Source organism: Mandrillus leucophaeus, unplaced genomic scaffold, assembly GCF_000951045.1.
Source record: "Mandrillus leucophaeus isolate KB7577 unplaced genomic scaffold, Mleu.le_1.0 Scaffold324, whole genome shotgun sequence".
NCBI classification, from domain to species: domain Eukaryota; kingdom Metazoa; phylum Chordata; class Mammalia; order Primates; family Cercopithecidae; genus Mandrillus; species Mandrillus leucophaeus.
Window position 1 is genome coordinate 480,066 of NW_012103410.1, and position 17,486 is coordinate 497,551.

Sequence of the window (17,486 nt, forward strand, 5' to 3'; positions counted from 1 at the left end):
CAGAACACTATCAAAAAGTGCAAATACATCTACCAAATGGGAGAAGATATTTGCAAATTATATATATGCTAAGAATCTATAATCCAGATTATAAAGAATTCTTACAACTCAACAATAAAAAGCCCATTTTTAAAAAGGGACAAATGATTTGAACTTATATTTCTCCAAACAAGATGTACAAACAGCCAATAAGCACATTAAATGATGCTCAACTTCATTACCCATTATAGAAATACAAATCAACACCACAGTGAGAAACTACTTCCTACCCATTAGGATGAATGAAAAAAATAAAGGGACAGTATTTTGGGAAGGATGCAGAGAAATTGAAACCTTCATATGTTGTTAGTGGAAATGTAAAATAGCATAGTGACTTTGAAAAACAATCTGGCACTTTCTCAAAATGTTAAATATGGAGGTATAATTCTGTTCCTAAGCATAACCAAAGATAATGAAAAACATATATCCACACAAAAACATGTGAATGTTCGTAGCAGAATTATTCATAGTAGTCAAAAGGTGGAAACACCCCTAATGTCCATCAACTGATAATGGATAAACAAAATGTGCTACATCTATAGAATGGAATATTACTCACCATAAAAAGGAATTAGGGCCAGGCGTGGTGGCTCACACCTGTAATCCCAGCACTTTGGGAGGCCAAGGCAGGTGGATCACTTGATGCCATGAGTTTGAGACCAGCCTGGCCAACACGGTGAAACCCCACGTCTACTAAAAATACAAAAAAATTTAGTTGGATGTGGTGGTGCACGACCGTAGTCCCAGCTACCTGGGAGGCTTGGCAGGAGAATTGCTTGAGCCTGGGAGATGGAGGTTGCAGTGAGCCGAGATTGTGCCACCGCACTCCAATCTGGGCAATGGAGACAGACTCATCTCAACAACAACAACAACAACAAAAAGGAATCAAGTATGGATACATTCTACAATGTGAATGAAACTTGAAAACATTTGAGTAAAAGAGGCCAGATATAAAAGGCCACATATTGTATGATTCCATGCACATGAAATGTCTCGAATAGGCAAATTCATAGAGCCAGAAAGTAGATTAGTGGTTGCCAGGAGCTATGAGGAGGAGAGGACTGCTAATGCATAGAGTGTCCTTCTGGAGTGATGAAAATGTTCTGAATTAGATATTAGTGATAGTTGCCCAGCTTTGAGAATAGAGTAAAAACCATCGAATGCTACTGTTTGCAGTGGTGGATTTTTATGTGTATTATAACTCAATAAAAAGGTGATCTAATCCATGGAAAATGTGTCAATATGGCAGGCAGGTGGACTGATTTTAGACACTTTTAGGTAACTTGCCACTGCTTTTGTCCCCTCTCTCCTGCTTGCGAGTCTGCCTATTTATATTCTGTCTCTGTCCATCTGTCTCTGTCTTTCATGTCCCTTCATTCAACTGTGGTCTGCCCTTCTTCAACTTCTCTAACAGCCTCTACTGACATTGTATGAGAGCTACTGTGGGGTAGAAATCTTGGAAGTAAGATTGCCCTCTAAGAACTAAATTTTACATCAACCAGTGGATTAAAGTGGGGATATATGAAACCATCTATAGCTCTGATCTCAACCAGGGCTCTCCTGATCTTCAAAGATATGGGGAACTTGCCCCAACTTCAGTGGCCTGAGATAGTAAAAAGCCTTTCCCAAGCTTTCTGTGGGCTTTCTTTTTTCTTTGTGGTTACCCAACTCTATTCCTGCATTTGTGGTGGTTCTCTTTGTTTGTTCCTGTATCAGAGTCCATCAAAAGATATACTTGAATAAAATATCCTGTGAACACAGTTACTCCACTAAAGATTTGAGATGTCAAAGAGGAGGGGTCACACTTTGCACTGCATAGCTTTCTGACATCCTGCTCTCCTGCCACCACTGCCAAGGCCCACTTACCACTGTATACTTTGTGGGGAGCAGCTCCTGCCAGAATGGACCATGTACTATATTGACCCTCTTTAGAATTTTAGTGAATTAAATTTAGAATGACTCTTGGGTCAGACAAAGATATTAACATGCCTAGCAATTTGTTAATCAAAAGGCAGATAGAGGCCATTGTTTGGTTAGCTTCTGATTGCAAGTAACACAAGCCAAATTGAGCTGGTTTAGGCAAAATAAAGGAAATTTGTTACAAGGCTGTAAAAATGTATTGGTCATGACTCTTAAGTAGAACAGTGTTCTGAATCAAGTTACACCGCAATCCCCAGATATGGGAGACACAATATTCTCCTTTTTATTGTAACTACTGTGAATTAGATTAGTCATTTGCAACTAAAGAATCATGATGATACTCTTTGCAACTAAAGATAGTACTATTTGCAACTAAAGAGTCATGATAAAGTCAGCTTTGTTTGGTTTTATTCTGCGTGCAGAGGTTTGGTATGTGGTAGGCAAGATAGTGCCTGTGGTTGTAAACTCACAACCACAGAGGTAGTCACCAAGTTCTCACCCCTACCTGCCTTAATTTAAACCCCAAGAAGACTTTAATTGGTCCTAACGGCTTTTCTTTCAGTATCTTTCTCTTTCTGGAACTATGTGTTTTTCTTGCTTCTGCCTTTCTCTCTACTTGTTTCATTCTTCTCATACTAATAGTAAAAATAATAATAGCTAATATTTGTTGAGAACATATTATGTACCAGATGCTAGTCTTAAATTCTTTACATCCAGTAGATACTGTTAATGACCCCATTTTGCAATTAAGGAAACAGATTCAGAAGGGTTAAATAATTTTATCTAGATTCATATAGTTAACATATGGTGTGTTCAGAAAAAGTTCAGGTAGTCTGACTCCAGAATCCACACTCTTACCCACTCTGCTATCCTACCTTTGTTATGCCTATGGCCACCCATCATTGTTCAAATGCCTATCCTATTTTGGTGAATTTCCTTCCTTTGATGCCCTACCTCCTTAAGATAGAAGACAAAATTCACTTTTTGAGCTACCGATACAATTAGAGGGCAAGCATGGGACAAAGACTCATCCAATCAATTTTATATATGCCAGATTTATATTCCGAAGAGAGTAATATAAGGAATCAAACAGCATGTTGAAACTGTGTGTGTGTGTGTGTGTGTGTGTGTGTAGAAAATGGCAACAAAAGTGTACCAATTTCAGAGGCAACAGTGGTGAAGATTCAAGTATTCCAGTATATGGTTTCCAGTGGGGCAAGTTGTAAATGGGGCAAGTCGAGATGCCTACACAAAGCCAGTTGCCATGGGCCCTCACTGGAATCCCATGTTGTGGTTTGTATGATGTTTTGTATATACAGCTTATAAGGATGACTATGGCTCTCTAGTAGATTGAGTCCATTACTTAATGCCCCTTAATTAATTCCTTTTCTTTTCTGCCTAAACTAGTTAGAGTAAGTTTGGCTGTTAATAATTAAGAAACTTGATTGATTAAAAGGGTAGGACCATTTTTCCAAGGAGATCTGTTATGAGTTCCACTGTGTCATTTAAGATGCTTTGAATTCATATAATGGAACACCCAACTCAATCATCTTCAAAAATAAGGACCTTTTTTTCACTTTATAACAGGAATGCCAGGCTTCAGGTTGAGTTGATTAGCAGAATAATGAGATTATCATTGCCTCAGATTCTCCTGTTGTTTCTTCTTTGCAGTAACAGCTTCTTTGCAGTAATAGCTTCATTCAAGGCTGGTTTCTCTTGTGGTTGTAGCTGTTTATCTGTCTGTCTTTCTTCCTTATTCATACTTAGCTTGAGAGTCTTTTGGATGTCTCTCCCAGAAGAACAAGGAAGAACTTTTCTAAAAGTTGCAAGTAAACCTTTTGTCCTGTTTCTTTGCTTTTTAGAGAAATAGTGATTGACAATGGAGATACAAGTGTTCTTAAACCAATTCGGCCCACCCTGGAACTATAGTGAGTTCTCCAAATTATGTTGCTGCTGCTCAGTGGGAAGAGGTTGAATAGAGTCAGTCATAATGCCTACAACCCCAAAAGATGAACACCCACAAAGTTATCCATTTATAAACTGCCACTTTGTTAACTTTGAAAAATGCTTTTATAACAAGCTGTTGGGATAGGTATTACTAGGAGATCTCTATTTTAAAGATGAGGGTACTGAGATTCCAAAAAGTTAAATGACTTGCCCAAGTTTACACAGTAAGGAAGTGATTAAAGTAGTCAAATATATGCCTTCTGATTTCAAGGCCTTGTATTTTTTTTTTTTTCACTTAATCATAGCTGTTCTTGGGATAACAAGAGTAAATTAAGTATTTGAAATAATTTCCAGTTATCATGCCACTATTAGAACTTCTGAGACAAATATCACTTAAACTGTTCCTGTAAGTCTTTAATAATCATTTTTTACAATTTATTAGAAATAAGAAACTCTGAAGAAGATCAAGTTCTCTATCCGCCTCTTCTGCCTAGCAAAGTAGATCTCCAGCAGGTCACCATAATTCCACACAATGAGTGGAAAAGGATTCAAGATAGCCTTGACAGGTTGACAAGAGAAGCAGCATGCCTCCGTGCAGAAAGAAAGGCAAAGAAAGAAATGCATTTGCGATCTCAAGAGGTGGTAAAACACTGGACTAATACATATGCAGTAAGTATTAACCACCCAGGAGTACACATGCACTGAAGACTTACTCTTGTTTCTTAGTACTCTTATGCTTCTTTTTATAATTTTTTTTACATGTAAAATTTCATAAAAATGCATCAAAACACACTTTCAACAGTGTTATTTAGGTATAAGTGATATACAATGAATTGGACATATTTGAAATGTACAATCCTATAATTTTGACATATGTATAAACCCCCAAAACCATCATTACTATTAGGATAATGAACATGTCCTTCACCTCAAAATTTCCTCATGACCTGTTTTATTCCCTCTCCTTCCTCCCTGCTCCTCTTCTGGATCCTTAGGTAACCACTGATCTGCTTCCTATTACAGATTTCATTCAACACAATTACTTTGAGATTCATTCATGTTGTGGGTATCAATTGTTAATTTTTATTGCTGAATAGTATTGCATTGTATGGATATACCACAGTTTGTTTATTTGGTTAGTTTTTGATGGTTGACATCAATGAAATGTTGACATTTGAGCTGTTTCTTTCCCTTTTTGGCTATTACAAACAAAGCTACTATGAACATTCATGTATAAGTCTAGGTATGGACATATACTTCCATTTCTCTTAGTAAATATCTTCATGTAGAATAGCTGTTTTTTATGATAAGTGTATATTTAACTTTGTAAGAAAATTCCAAACTGTTATCCAAAGTAGTTGTAATTTTGCATTCCCAATAGTAATCTTTGAGAGTTCTATTTCCTCTCCATTCTCAACAACACTTGGTATAGTTGGTCTTTTTAATTATAAACATTTTAATAGGTGTGAAATATCTCATTATAGTTTTAATTTGAATTTCTCTAAGTAAAAATGATGTTGAATGTCTCTTCCTGAACTTATTTTCTACCAGTATATCTTCTTTAGTGATGTATCCATTCAAATATTTTTCCCATTTAAAAATTAGTTTTATTATTGAGCTTAGATAATTTTTAAACTATATTCCAAATACAAATTCATGATTAGGTATTTGACTTGAAAATACTTTCTCCCACTCTATATCTTGACTTTTCATTTCCTTACTGTGTCTTTTGAAAAGCAAAAGTTTTTACTTTTAGTGAAGTATGGTTTATCAATTTTTCTTGTATATATCATTATTTTAGTGGCTTATCCAAGAAATATCTACCTAATCTAATATCACAAAGATTTTCTCCTATGTTTTCTTTTAGAAGTTTAAAAATTTTAGATTTCACCAAATACTTCATGTTCTCACTTATAAGTGGGAGGTAAATATTGAGTACACATGGACACAAAGAAGAGAACAGTAGACACTGGCACCTTTTTTGTTTTGTTTTGTTTTGAGATGGAGTCTTGCTCTGTTGCCCAGGCTGGAGTGCAGTGGCGTGATCTCCGCTCACTGCAAGCTCCGCCTCCCAGGTTCACGCCATTCTCCTGCCTCAGCCTCCCGAGTATGTGGGACTTCAGGTACCCGCCACAACACCCTGTTAATTTTTTGTGTTTTTTTTTAGTAGAGATAGGTTTTCACCATGTTAGCCAGGATGGTCTTGATCTCCTGACCTCATGATCAGGATTGGCCTTCCAAAGTGCTGGGATTACATGCGTGAGCCACTGCACCCAGTTGACACTGGCACCTGCTTAAGGATGGAGGAGGGTGGGAGGAAGATGACGATTGGATATTATGCTGATTACCTGGGTGACAAAATTATCTGCACACCAAATCCTCATGACATGCGATTTACCTATGTAACAAAACTGCACATGTAACCCTTGAACCTAAAATAAAAGTTGGAAAGAAATATATATTTTTTGGTTTCCTGTATAGGTCTATGAACCATTTTAAATATATGTTTATATGCAGTGAGATATTGATTTTTTTTGTTTTTGTGTATGAAGATCCAATTGTTCTTGCATAATTTATTGAAAATACTATTCTTTATCCACTACATTGCCTTTGCACTTTTCTTGAAAATCCACTTGCGTATATATATTCAGGCGACATTTCTGCACTATCTATTCTGTTTTATTGCTCTATTTATCTGTGTTTACTCCAATAATACACTGTCTTGATAACTGCAGATTTAATAACAGGTCTTGAAATCAGTTCCTTTTCAAAGCTGTTTTGGCTATTCTAGGTCCTTTGTACATCCTTATGATTTTTTTAATTTTAATTTTTTATTTAAAAAAAATTTTTTTGAAACGGAATCTCACTCTGTCACCTAGTCTGGAGTGCAGTGGCACGATCTTGGCTCACTGCAACCTCCACCTCCCGGATTCAAGCAGTTCTCCTGCCTCAGCGTCCTGAGTAGCTGGGACTACAGGCCCGCACCATCATGCCCGACTAATTTTTGTATTTTTAATAGAGACGGGGTTTCACCATGTTGGCCGGGATGGTCTCGAACTCCTGACCTCAAGTGATCTGCCAGCCTCAGCCTCCCCAAGTGCCTGGCTGTTATGAATTTTAGAATCTGCTTGTCAATTCATGTAAAAAAGCCAGCTGGAATTTTGATTGGGATAGTGTTGAATCTCTAGATCAATTTGGAGATAATTATATTTTGACAATATTGAATCTTCTGAACCATGAACATACTCTCTCTATTTGTTTAAGGCTTAATTTCTTTTTTCTTTTTTTTTTTTTTTGAGATGGAGTTTTGCTCTTGTTGCCCACGCTGCAGTGTAATGGCGAGGTCTCTGCTCACTGCAACCTCCGCCTTCCGGGTTCAAGCAATTCTCCTGGCTCAGCCTCCTGAGTAGCTGAGATTACAGGCATGCGCCACAATGCCTATCTAATTTTGTATTTTTAGTAAAGACGGGGTTTCTTCATGTTGGTCAGACTGGTCTCGAACTCCCAACCTCAGGTGATCCACCAACCTCGGTCTCCCAAAGTACTGGGATTACAGGCGTGAGCCACCGTGCCCAGCCTAAGTCTTAGTTTCTGTCAGCAGTGTTTTATAGTGTTCAGTATATAGGTTTTATACATCTTTTGTTGGATTTATCCCTAAATATTTTGTGTTTTTAATATTATGGTAAATGGTGTTTTTAAAAGTTTCAATCTGCTATTGTTAGCTTTAGAAATACAGTAAATGTTTCCTGTATTGATCTGGTATCCTGCAACATGGCTAATCTCACTTATTAGTTCTAGTCCCTTCTTGGTAGATTCCATCAGATTTCCTACATAGACAATCATGGCGTCAGAGAATAAAGACAGTTTTAATTCTTTTTTTTTCCCAATCTGAATGCCTATTTCTTTTTCTTGACTTACTGCACTGGCTAGAAGCTCCAATATAATATTGAATAAATGTAGTGAAGGTAGATATTCTTATTCCTGACTTTGGGGGAAAAGTACTCGTTCTTTCACCTTTAACTGTGATGCTAAGTGTATGGTTTTTGTAGATGTCCCTAATCAAGTTGAAGTTGCCTTCCGTATCGAAATTGTTGAGTGTTTTGGTTCTTTTAAAATCAGAAATGGATGTTAGACTTTTTAAAGTACTTTTTTGATGTCTATTGAGATTATCATGAGGTTCTTATTTTCTAGTCTGTTAAAATTGTGAATTACATTGATTGATTTTTAAATATTCAACCAAGCTTTCATTACTAGGATAAAACGCCATTGGTCATAATGTATTATCCTTTTGATGGATTTAATTTGCTAAAATGTTATTAATTTTTGTATCTATGTTCATGAGGGATATATTGGTCCATAGTTTTCTCGAAATATCTTTATCTAGTTTGATTATCAGAGTAGTACTGTTTACTGTTATGACGCAGGATTGCACAGAAAGCCAGAGTACTGGAAACTGTGAAGAACCAAGGCAGCTCCTCATCATTTGCCTCTGATTTGTCTATCTGCCTGCCTCTTCCTCTCTCTGGAACTGCATAGTGCTTTTGCTGTGCCCTGCCCCGTGCATCTGCTAGCTTCCCTCTACCTGAGGGTTACAGTAGCCCAGTTTAGTTCCATATGCATGAATGGGAAACTTCTTTGAAATGGGGAGGTGTCCCCTGACTCCTTTTATTATCTTGCCTGGGGAGAAATGCTGGGAAAAGGTAATCCCTCCCTCCACCCTACTTTCCTCCATTGTTTGAGGCACTGAGAGGCAGGGTTATGTTTGTTTTATGATAGAATTATTAAAACTACAGATAGGCGTAAACTCAGTCTAGAGAGTTCTCACTGTTTTTTTTCTTTTTAACATTGCATGTTTCCTTACTTTGTTGCAGTATGCATTATTTATCTTTGGGAAAGGACATAGAAAACTTATAGTACCTTGCTTTAGAAATGATGGTCATAATTTATTAATTCTCTTTTTTTTTCCTCAAAAAGGGAAGAATTATATGATGACTAATATATGTAACATACGACATTCTGAAAAAGGCAAAACTATAGGGAAAGAAAACAGATCAGTGGTTGCAAGGGCCTACGGGTACAGGGAGTGGTTGACTATAATGAGACATGATGGGATTCTTTGGGAGGATGGAACTATTTGTAAGTGACTGTATGCATTTGTAAACTCTACACTAAAAGGGCACATGTAAATTATAATATAGAAAACCTGATTTGAAAAAGGTCCCTGGTACATAAAGGGATAGGGGATGGGGATATATCCTTTTTTTTTTTTTAATACAGAAGTAGCACATATACTGCTTTAACTCTCCATGGGTATTAAAGATGAATAATAAATGATGATTCATCTTACCAGTAGCAAGACTGTGTTGCTACTAAACCCATAGTAGTAAAAACTATGATATAGACACAGAGGTTGACAAAATAATAGGTCAGAAGAGAGAACTTAGAAACAAACCCACGTTATATATAGGAACTTGACATATGACAAAAATATCATTGCAAATAGGAAAGGAAAGGAAAGATGGGAATTCAACAACTGATACTGGGATAATTGGCATATGAAAGAGATTAAATTACATCTTAATAGTACAGAATACAGAAAAATGGATTTCAGCCAGACTAAATACCTAAATTTAAAAGGCAAAACACTAAAACTTTTAACATAAATTATAGAATATCTTCAGGATATCAAAGTAAATAAAGTTTTCTTAAGACATAGGAAATAGAACCAATAAGGAAAAGGAAGACCTCATATGACATGAGGAATGGAGGCCTCAGAGTTATAGAAGAACATATAAAATATACAACTATTGGTTTTTTAAAGGAGCAAAAGTAGTAAGATATATATTTATTGTGTAACTGTAGAGAGGAACGTTGGAAGTAAACAAAAGAAACTAATAGCAGTTATCTTAGAATGAGAGGAGATTGCAGATGGGTTGGAAGGTGATATAGTTTGGATGTGTGTCCCCATTCAGATATCATATTGAAATGTAATTCCCAATGTTGGAGGTGGGACCTGGTGGGAGGTGATTGGATCATGGGGGCAGATTTCTCATGAATGGTTTAGCACCATCCCCATTGTTACTATCCTCGAAATAGTGACTGTGTTCTCGTGAGATCTGGTCGTTTAAAAGTGTGTAGCACCTCCTTCCTCCACTCTCGTTTCTCCTCCGGCCATGACATGCCTGTTCCCCATTTGCCTTCCACCACGATTGTAAGTTTCCTGAGGCCTCTCCAGAAGCTGAGCAGATGCCAACATCATCCTTCCTGTACAGCCTACAGAACTGTGAGCTAATTAAATCTCTTTTCTTTATAAGTTACCCAGTCTCTGGTATTTCTTTATGGAAATGTGAGAACAGATTAATACAAAAGGAGAAGTTCATATGCCTCTATAATATTTTGGGATTTTGAACCATGTAATGTGTTATCTACCTAAAAGAGTCAGTCTAAAAAATAAGCTCATAAATGTAGCCTCATATTTTATTTATTAATAAAATATTATAAATACAATAAAAACAATAAAAGCTCAAATTATAATATGTTAAATTGTAGTAAAATTAAATTGAAAAATGAAAACAAAAGATTGTGTTTGTCTTTTTACAGGGGATGAAAGAACAGAAACTTGAAGCCAAAAAAAAGCGTGATGAAGAAATAGAGGCAGAAAGACAAATTCTTGATCTGGAAGAAGAAATACATAAACAAGGAAAAAGAAAAAAGGCCATCGAAAATGCAAAGCAATGTCAATTTTACCAGACAGAAAGAGTGAAAAACTTTCATGTACTACTTGGGTTTTCTTGTATTTTTATATATATTTAACATATCTATACATAATTAGGCATCATTTTCTTAAAGTACTTTAATTTTTCTTTTGTAGTCAGGACTTCTTCTTAGTAGAGTTATGAAAGAACGTGATGCCCAGATTGAATTCCGAAAGAGTAAGATAAAATCAGATAAAAAATGGGAGGAACAATTGAAACTCAACATTGAAAAAGCTTTTAAAGAAGAACAAGAAAAAGCAGAAAAACGACACAGAGAAAGGGTGGCTCTTGCCAAAGATCATCTAAAACAGTATGTATACATAAAATACCTTTTTGTACCTTTCTCTTTTTTTTCATAATGGATGTTGCTTTTTTCTGATTATAAAAGTAATACATGCTAAAATAATTAGTCAGTAGAAAAAGTACAAAAAGGAGGTTAAAAATCACTATCACTTTCTTACCCAGAGATTGTATATTGGTTATTATTGTCATAATAATGCAACATAATACACAACCATGCAATCTAGTGGCATACAAAAAAAAAACATGTTTACTTCTCATGCATCTGGGGGTTGGCTGATCTAGGCTGGAATCAGGTAAGCAGCTTTTCTTCAAGCTGTAGGACTGGCTGGGTTTGTTTATTGTTGTGGAGAGGATTCTGATCCGCTTCATGTGTATACATTCTGAGGTTCAGGATGAAGCAGCCACATGGGGCAACTTTTCACATGGTATTGACAGAGATGCAAGAGAGCGAGCCCAAGCTTGCAAGAACACAGCTAAACCCAAAGTCAATGGACAAGGAAGTATACTTGACCTTCCATCAGTCTAAAGCAAGTCACATGGCCAGCCCCAAAAACAATAATGGAACAGAGAAGTAAACTTCCATTAAAGTGAGGCAGCAAGGGGAAGGGAGTGAATCTTTTCTGAACGATAAATCTAAACTACCATAGGAGGTTACTATTATTGTTTTGGTATATAGCCATGTGGAGTTTTTTTATGAAGGATTCATCAGGCTTATTGAAATATAATTTGCATTCCGTAAAATTCACCCTTTAAAAAGTATAGCTGCATAACTACCACTCAAATCAAGATATAGAACATTTCCATCACCCCCAAAATTTCCCTCATGCCCCTTTGCTGTGTAAGTTCTATCCCCTGCTCCTAGCCTCTGGAAGTCATTGATCTAGTGATAGACTTTTTTTTCTGAACGTATATACTCACGTTTTATAAAATGACATTTGAATTAGCAATATTGCCTTATTACATGCTTTTTTCATGTACCTGCATGTCATATGTATAATTATTTATCAAAATCACATTATGTCTAAATGACACAGACATCAGTTCTCAGAATATATATATTGCCAAATTGTGTATTTTTCAATTCAGTCCTTAGTAACAAGGGAAGAAAAACCTTTGGATTTATTGTAATTTTTTTCTTTGGCAGTGTAGAGATCTAAACGTTTGTACAAGTTAGGGACAAAGCCATTGGCAGAGGGAGGCAAGTATTTGACCAGTGAATCACTTGTGTTTGAGAAATCTCTTGTTATATTGCAGCTCAGAGGTGGCAGTCAGATTTCCAGCAAGCTACCTGGCAAGTGCTAACACCTTTACAGGCTGTCTATCCTCCTATAGCCTTTGTATCTAGGCTGTGTTTGGGCCACAGCATGTTTTTTCCTTGTAGTATTTGTCAGTAGGTTAGAGATTCAAGCTGATGTAGGATTTATTTTAGTTATTTCTTTGGCATATCTTCAGTGCAGTCTCAGAAATGTTCATCAAGCTCTGATATCAGCATAAATTCCTTTATTTACTTCTCATGGTGGGCTTTGTCCTTGTGGATGGTGACCAAGTGTTACCTGTCCTCACTGTACTCTCAACTGTTCTATTTTCCTTTGAGATGTCTTGAAAATTCAGTTATGTGGATAAGACTAATGGTATAGAATTTATATTGGTTGCATTGTGGGGAATTAGGAGAGGAAGGATGTTGTGATGGTTAATATTAGATGTCAACTTGATTGGATTGAAGGATGCCTAGATGGCTGGTAAAGTATCATTTCTGGGTGTGTCTGCAAGGGTGTCACCAGAGGAGATAGATGTTTGAGTCAGTGGTCTGGGAGAAGAAGACCCACCCTCAGTGTGGGTGGGAACCATCCAGTCAGCTGCCAGCACAGCTAGAACAAAGCAGGCAGAAGAAGGTGGGCTAATCTTGCTTGCTGAGCCTTCTGGCTTCCTCCGTTATCGGTGCCAGATGCTTCCTTCTGCTTTTCCTGCCCTTGGACGTCAGATCCCAGGTTCTTCCATCATTAGACTCTGGGACTTGCACCAGTGGCTTGCTGGGGGCTCTCGGGCCTTTGGCCACAGACTGAAGGCTGCACTGTGAGCTTCCCTGGTTTTGAGGCTTTTGGACTCCGACTGAACACTACTGGTTTCTCTCTTCCTCAGTTTGCAGACAGCCTATTGTGGGACTTCGCCTTGTAATAGTGTGAGCTAATTCTCCCAAATAAACTCACACATACACACACACCCTCTTGGTTCTGTTTCTCTGGAGAACCCATGACTAATAGAGATGTTCAACATGTGAACCTGGGTTGCCAATTTGTTTCCAAAGTCCTACAGCTTAAATTTAATAAGAAACATTCAAGTCTGTAATTGAAAACAACATAGGAAATTATAAATGTATTATTATATATTTAAGTATATGAGTTTACAAACTTATCACCAAGCTGTATTCTGTTGAATGTTTATTCGTGTATGGGTTTTATAGAATTCAGAATGCGTGTTACTTTAAAATACTGTTAGGAATAGTGATGAACCTATAAAAAACCTCTTTAAACCAATAGAAATGGAATAATAGCACTGGCGTTTACCTGAGTTGGGAAGAGGAGCATGTAGCAGAAAAGAGATGCAAAGGAGAATTCCTTTCCCCTTTCTTGAATAAGAGTTTATTCAGGAGCAAAATTTCAAAATAGGCTATTTATTCATTCGTTAGGATATTCCTTCCTTCATTAATTCATACAACATTTATTGAACAACCTCCATTTGCCAGTCACTATTCTAGTCATTGAGAATACAAAGATGAATATGATACAATCTTCTTAAGAAGTTCATGGCTGGGCGTGGTGGCTCATGCCTCCCAATCCCGGCACTTTGGGAGGCCAAGGTGGGTTGATCACTTGAGGTCAGGAGTTCGAGACCAGCCTGACCAACATGGTGAAACCCTGTCTCTACTAAAAAAATACAAAATTAGCCAGGCGTGGTGGTGCACACCTGTAATCCCAGCTAGTCAGGAGGCTGAGGCAGGCGAATTGCTTGAACCTGGGAGGTGAAGGTTGCAGTGAGCTGAGATTGTGCCATTGCGCTCCAGCCTGGGCAACAAGAGCGAAACTCCATCTCAAAAAAAAAAAAAAAAAGTTCAGAATCTGGGAGCAGAGAGCACAGAAATGGAACAAATAATTAGAATATAATGATAAATATTATTTTGGCAAATATGTGTAGAGAGTGTGTGGAAGTGTGTAAAATGAGTATCTGACCCAGTCTAGAGAAGGCTTTTCAGAAGAAACTGGCTCCTGCACCTAATTGCAAAGAATAAATAGTAATAAGTCATGCTAAGAGTGGGCTGTAGAGGTATTTGAAGCACAAGTGAAGGCCCAGAGTGGGATAGAATATGGTGGATTTGGAGAACTCCAAGTAGTCAAGATGGCTGTAGTATAAAAGATGAAAGATAAGGTTGGAGAGATAGGCTGGGATCAGCTCATGGTGTCTTTTGTAGGTCCTGTGCCTTAAGGCCTGCCAGAATTTGGAATGACTGTCTTCTTTGGGCAAAGACCATATTTTAATTATTTTTATCACAAAGAAACGGAAATTGCAGAATACCAAAGGGCAAGTCTCTTTTTGTGTGCCCTGTTAATTGTATTACCAAGTGCTACCTTGTGGTGATTTAAAATATTTCCACACATTCTTTGATACTCCTTCCTTCAGAGGATGGAGCCCAATTTATTTCCCTCTTAAGTGTGGCTATACATAGTAACTCATTTCCAAGAAATAGAATGTGTCAGAAATAATGGTGTGTGACATCTAAGCTTAGGATACTAAAGGCATTGTGGCTTTCTCCTTGCCGTCTCCCATGGATTGCTCATTGGGGAATCTAACTGCCGTGGTGTAAGGATACTCAAGCAGATCAATGGAGAGGTCCATGTGGCAAGGACCTGACGTGTCCTGACACCAAATATGTGAAAGTGGATTCTCCAGCTTCCTTTAAGCCCTTGGATGACTACTTCTTCAACTGGCATCTTGACTACAACATTAGTTGAGAACCATCCAACTAACTCACTCTCAGGTTCCTGACTCTCAGGAATGGTATGAGATAATAAGTGTTTATTGTTTTAAGCTGTTAAGTTTTAGAGTAATTAGTTATTCAGGAATAGAAAATTGAAACACATTGCACAGCTGCTGGCCCTGTGCCTGAAAGTAAAAATTCTCACATACTTTCTAAACAATCTATAAACTCCAGACCTGGGAAGCCTATGCTACTGTGGGGCTTTGACTAGTATAAGAGTCTTTGTGTGACTCATAGCCCAGTGGGTATGATGGGGATATGACACATAAGATACCACAGTGACACCAAAATCCCAAAATAGAGGGATTTTGACCAGGAATCTTATACATAATTATTAAAAAGAAACCTAACGCCATAGCTATAGACACTGTATAGGTCTTCTTTCTTCTATATATAGGTAAGCCTTTCTCTAGAAACAGACACATAGACTTTGCTTAAGAAAAAAACTCACTAATTACTCTCTGTTAATCCCATCAGCTTCACACACAAAGAAAGAAAAAATGGTCATAGGATAGTTTGCATCACTTTTCCCTGGATAAAGATTATTTAGGGAAAGAGTAGAAAGAGAGAAGAGGGCTTAAGTGATCTCATCCATTTTGCAGATGTAAGTACCATCCTAAATCTGATAGCTCTAGTCTAGACCATCCCTTTGAACCCCAGCTTCACATATCCAGCTGCTTCCATGGTATCTCCATTTCAATGTCTCATAGTATCTCAAACTTAAAATGTCTACACAGAATTATTGATTTCCAGTGGCATCTTTATCCAACCAGTTTTTCAAACCAGAAATCTAAGAATTCACCTTGATTCCTCATTTTTCTTTATCTTCCACGTCAGATCTCTCAGCAATTCATTTTGATTTTTTCTCCAAAACAAATCATGAATTTAGTTTATCATATAAGATGGCAAACTTAATTGAGGAATATTGTGTGTGTTCTGACTAGTTTATCATCTAGTCCAGGCCACCCTCATATAGTCCATGGGTTATTGTATTAGACTCTTAATTGGCCTCACATTATTTATTTGCCAAATTCTTCTTTACTTATCATCCAGAGATATTTTATCAAGATGAAAATTGATCATATTATTATTCTACCTTAAGCACTTCAATGGCTTTCCATTCAACTTAAAATAAAATGGAAATTTGACATTCCCTGCAAGGCTCTGTATGATCTGGCCTGCCTACCTCTCAACCTCCTCTCCTACCATTCCGTCCTCTTAGTTATGATGCCTCCGTTACACTGATCTTCCAGGGCCTGGAGCATCTACCAAACCCTTGCTTGCCTCATGTTTTCTCTACTGTCTGCAATTTTACCCATCCATTCTTCATCTATGGACCTCTTACCAGCTCAGAGAGGCCTTCCTGTCTTAGAGTTCAACTTCGTTGAAAGTTATCTAAGTACCTCAATTATGACTCTTTTACTTAGTCTCTTATTTTTTAAAAAACACTACAATTTGTAATTACATTGTCTATTTATAGGCATACCTTGTTTGTGCTTTGCTTTATTGTACTTTGCAGCTATTGTGTTTTTTTTACAAATCGAAGGTTTGTGGCAACCCTGCATTGAGCGAATTTATCAGCACCATTTGTTCAGCAGCATGTCACTTTATGTCTCTGTGTCTCATTTTGGTAATTCTCGCAGTATTTCAAATTCCTCAATATTACTATATCTATTATGGTGATCTGTGATCAGTGATCTTTGATGTTACTATTGTAATGTTTTGAGGTGCCACGAACTGCACCCATATAAGATGGCAAACTTAATTGAGGAATATTGTGTGTGTTCTGACTGCTCTACCAAGCACTGTTCCCCTATCTCTCTCTCTTTCCTTGGGCCTCCTTATTCCCTGAGACACAACAATATTGAAATCAGGCCAATTAATAACCTTATAATGGCCTCTAAGTGTTCAAATGAAAGGAAGAGGTGCACACCTCTCATTTGAAGTCAAAAGCTAGAAATGATTAAGCTTAGTGAGGAAGACATGTCAAAAGCCAAAACAGGTTGAAAGCTGAATCTCTTCCACCAAACAGCCAAGCTGTGAATGCAAAGGAAAAGTTCTTGAAAGAAATTAAAAGTGCTACTCTAGTGAGCACACAAATGATAAGAAAGCCAAACAGCCTTATTGCTGATATGGAGAAAATTCTAGTGGTTTGGATAGAAGCTCAAACCAGCCCTGACATTCCCTTAAGCCAAAGCCTAATCCAGAACAAGGTCCTAACTCTCTTCAAGTCTGTGATGGCTGGAGAGGTACAGACACTGCAGAAGAAAAACTTGAAGCTAGCAGAAGTTGGTTCATGAGGTTTGAGGAAAGAAGCTGCCTCCATGACATAAATGTACAAGGTGAAGCATCAAGTGCTGATGTAAAAGCTGCAACAAGTTATCCAGAAGATTTGGCTAAAATCATTGATGAAGGTGATAATAGATTTCCAGTGTAGATGAAGCAGTCTTACATTGGAAGAAAATCCCATCTAGGACTTTCATAGCTAG

At 37.3% G+C, this 17,486-nt stretch overlaps 1 protein-coding gene across 1 annotated transcript in view; it reads left to right on the plus strand.

Annotated features, from left to right (window-relative positions):
• CCDC173 (coiled-coil domain containing 173) overlaps positions 1–17,486 on the plus strand; it is a 64,211-nt gene that overhangs the window by 8,917 nt on the left and 37,808 nt on the right. Inside the window, exons 2-4 of the mRNA XM_011988146.1 lie at positions 4,349–4,575; positions 10,507–10,680; positions 10,778–10,971. Of these exons, the coding sequence (XP_011843536.1) occupies positions 4,349–4,575; positions 10,507–10,680; positions 10,778–10,971 (595 nt within the window). The remainder of the gene's footprint in view (positions 1–4,348; positions 4,576–10,506; positions 10,681–10,777; positions 10,972–17,486) is intronic.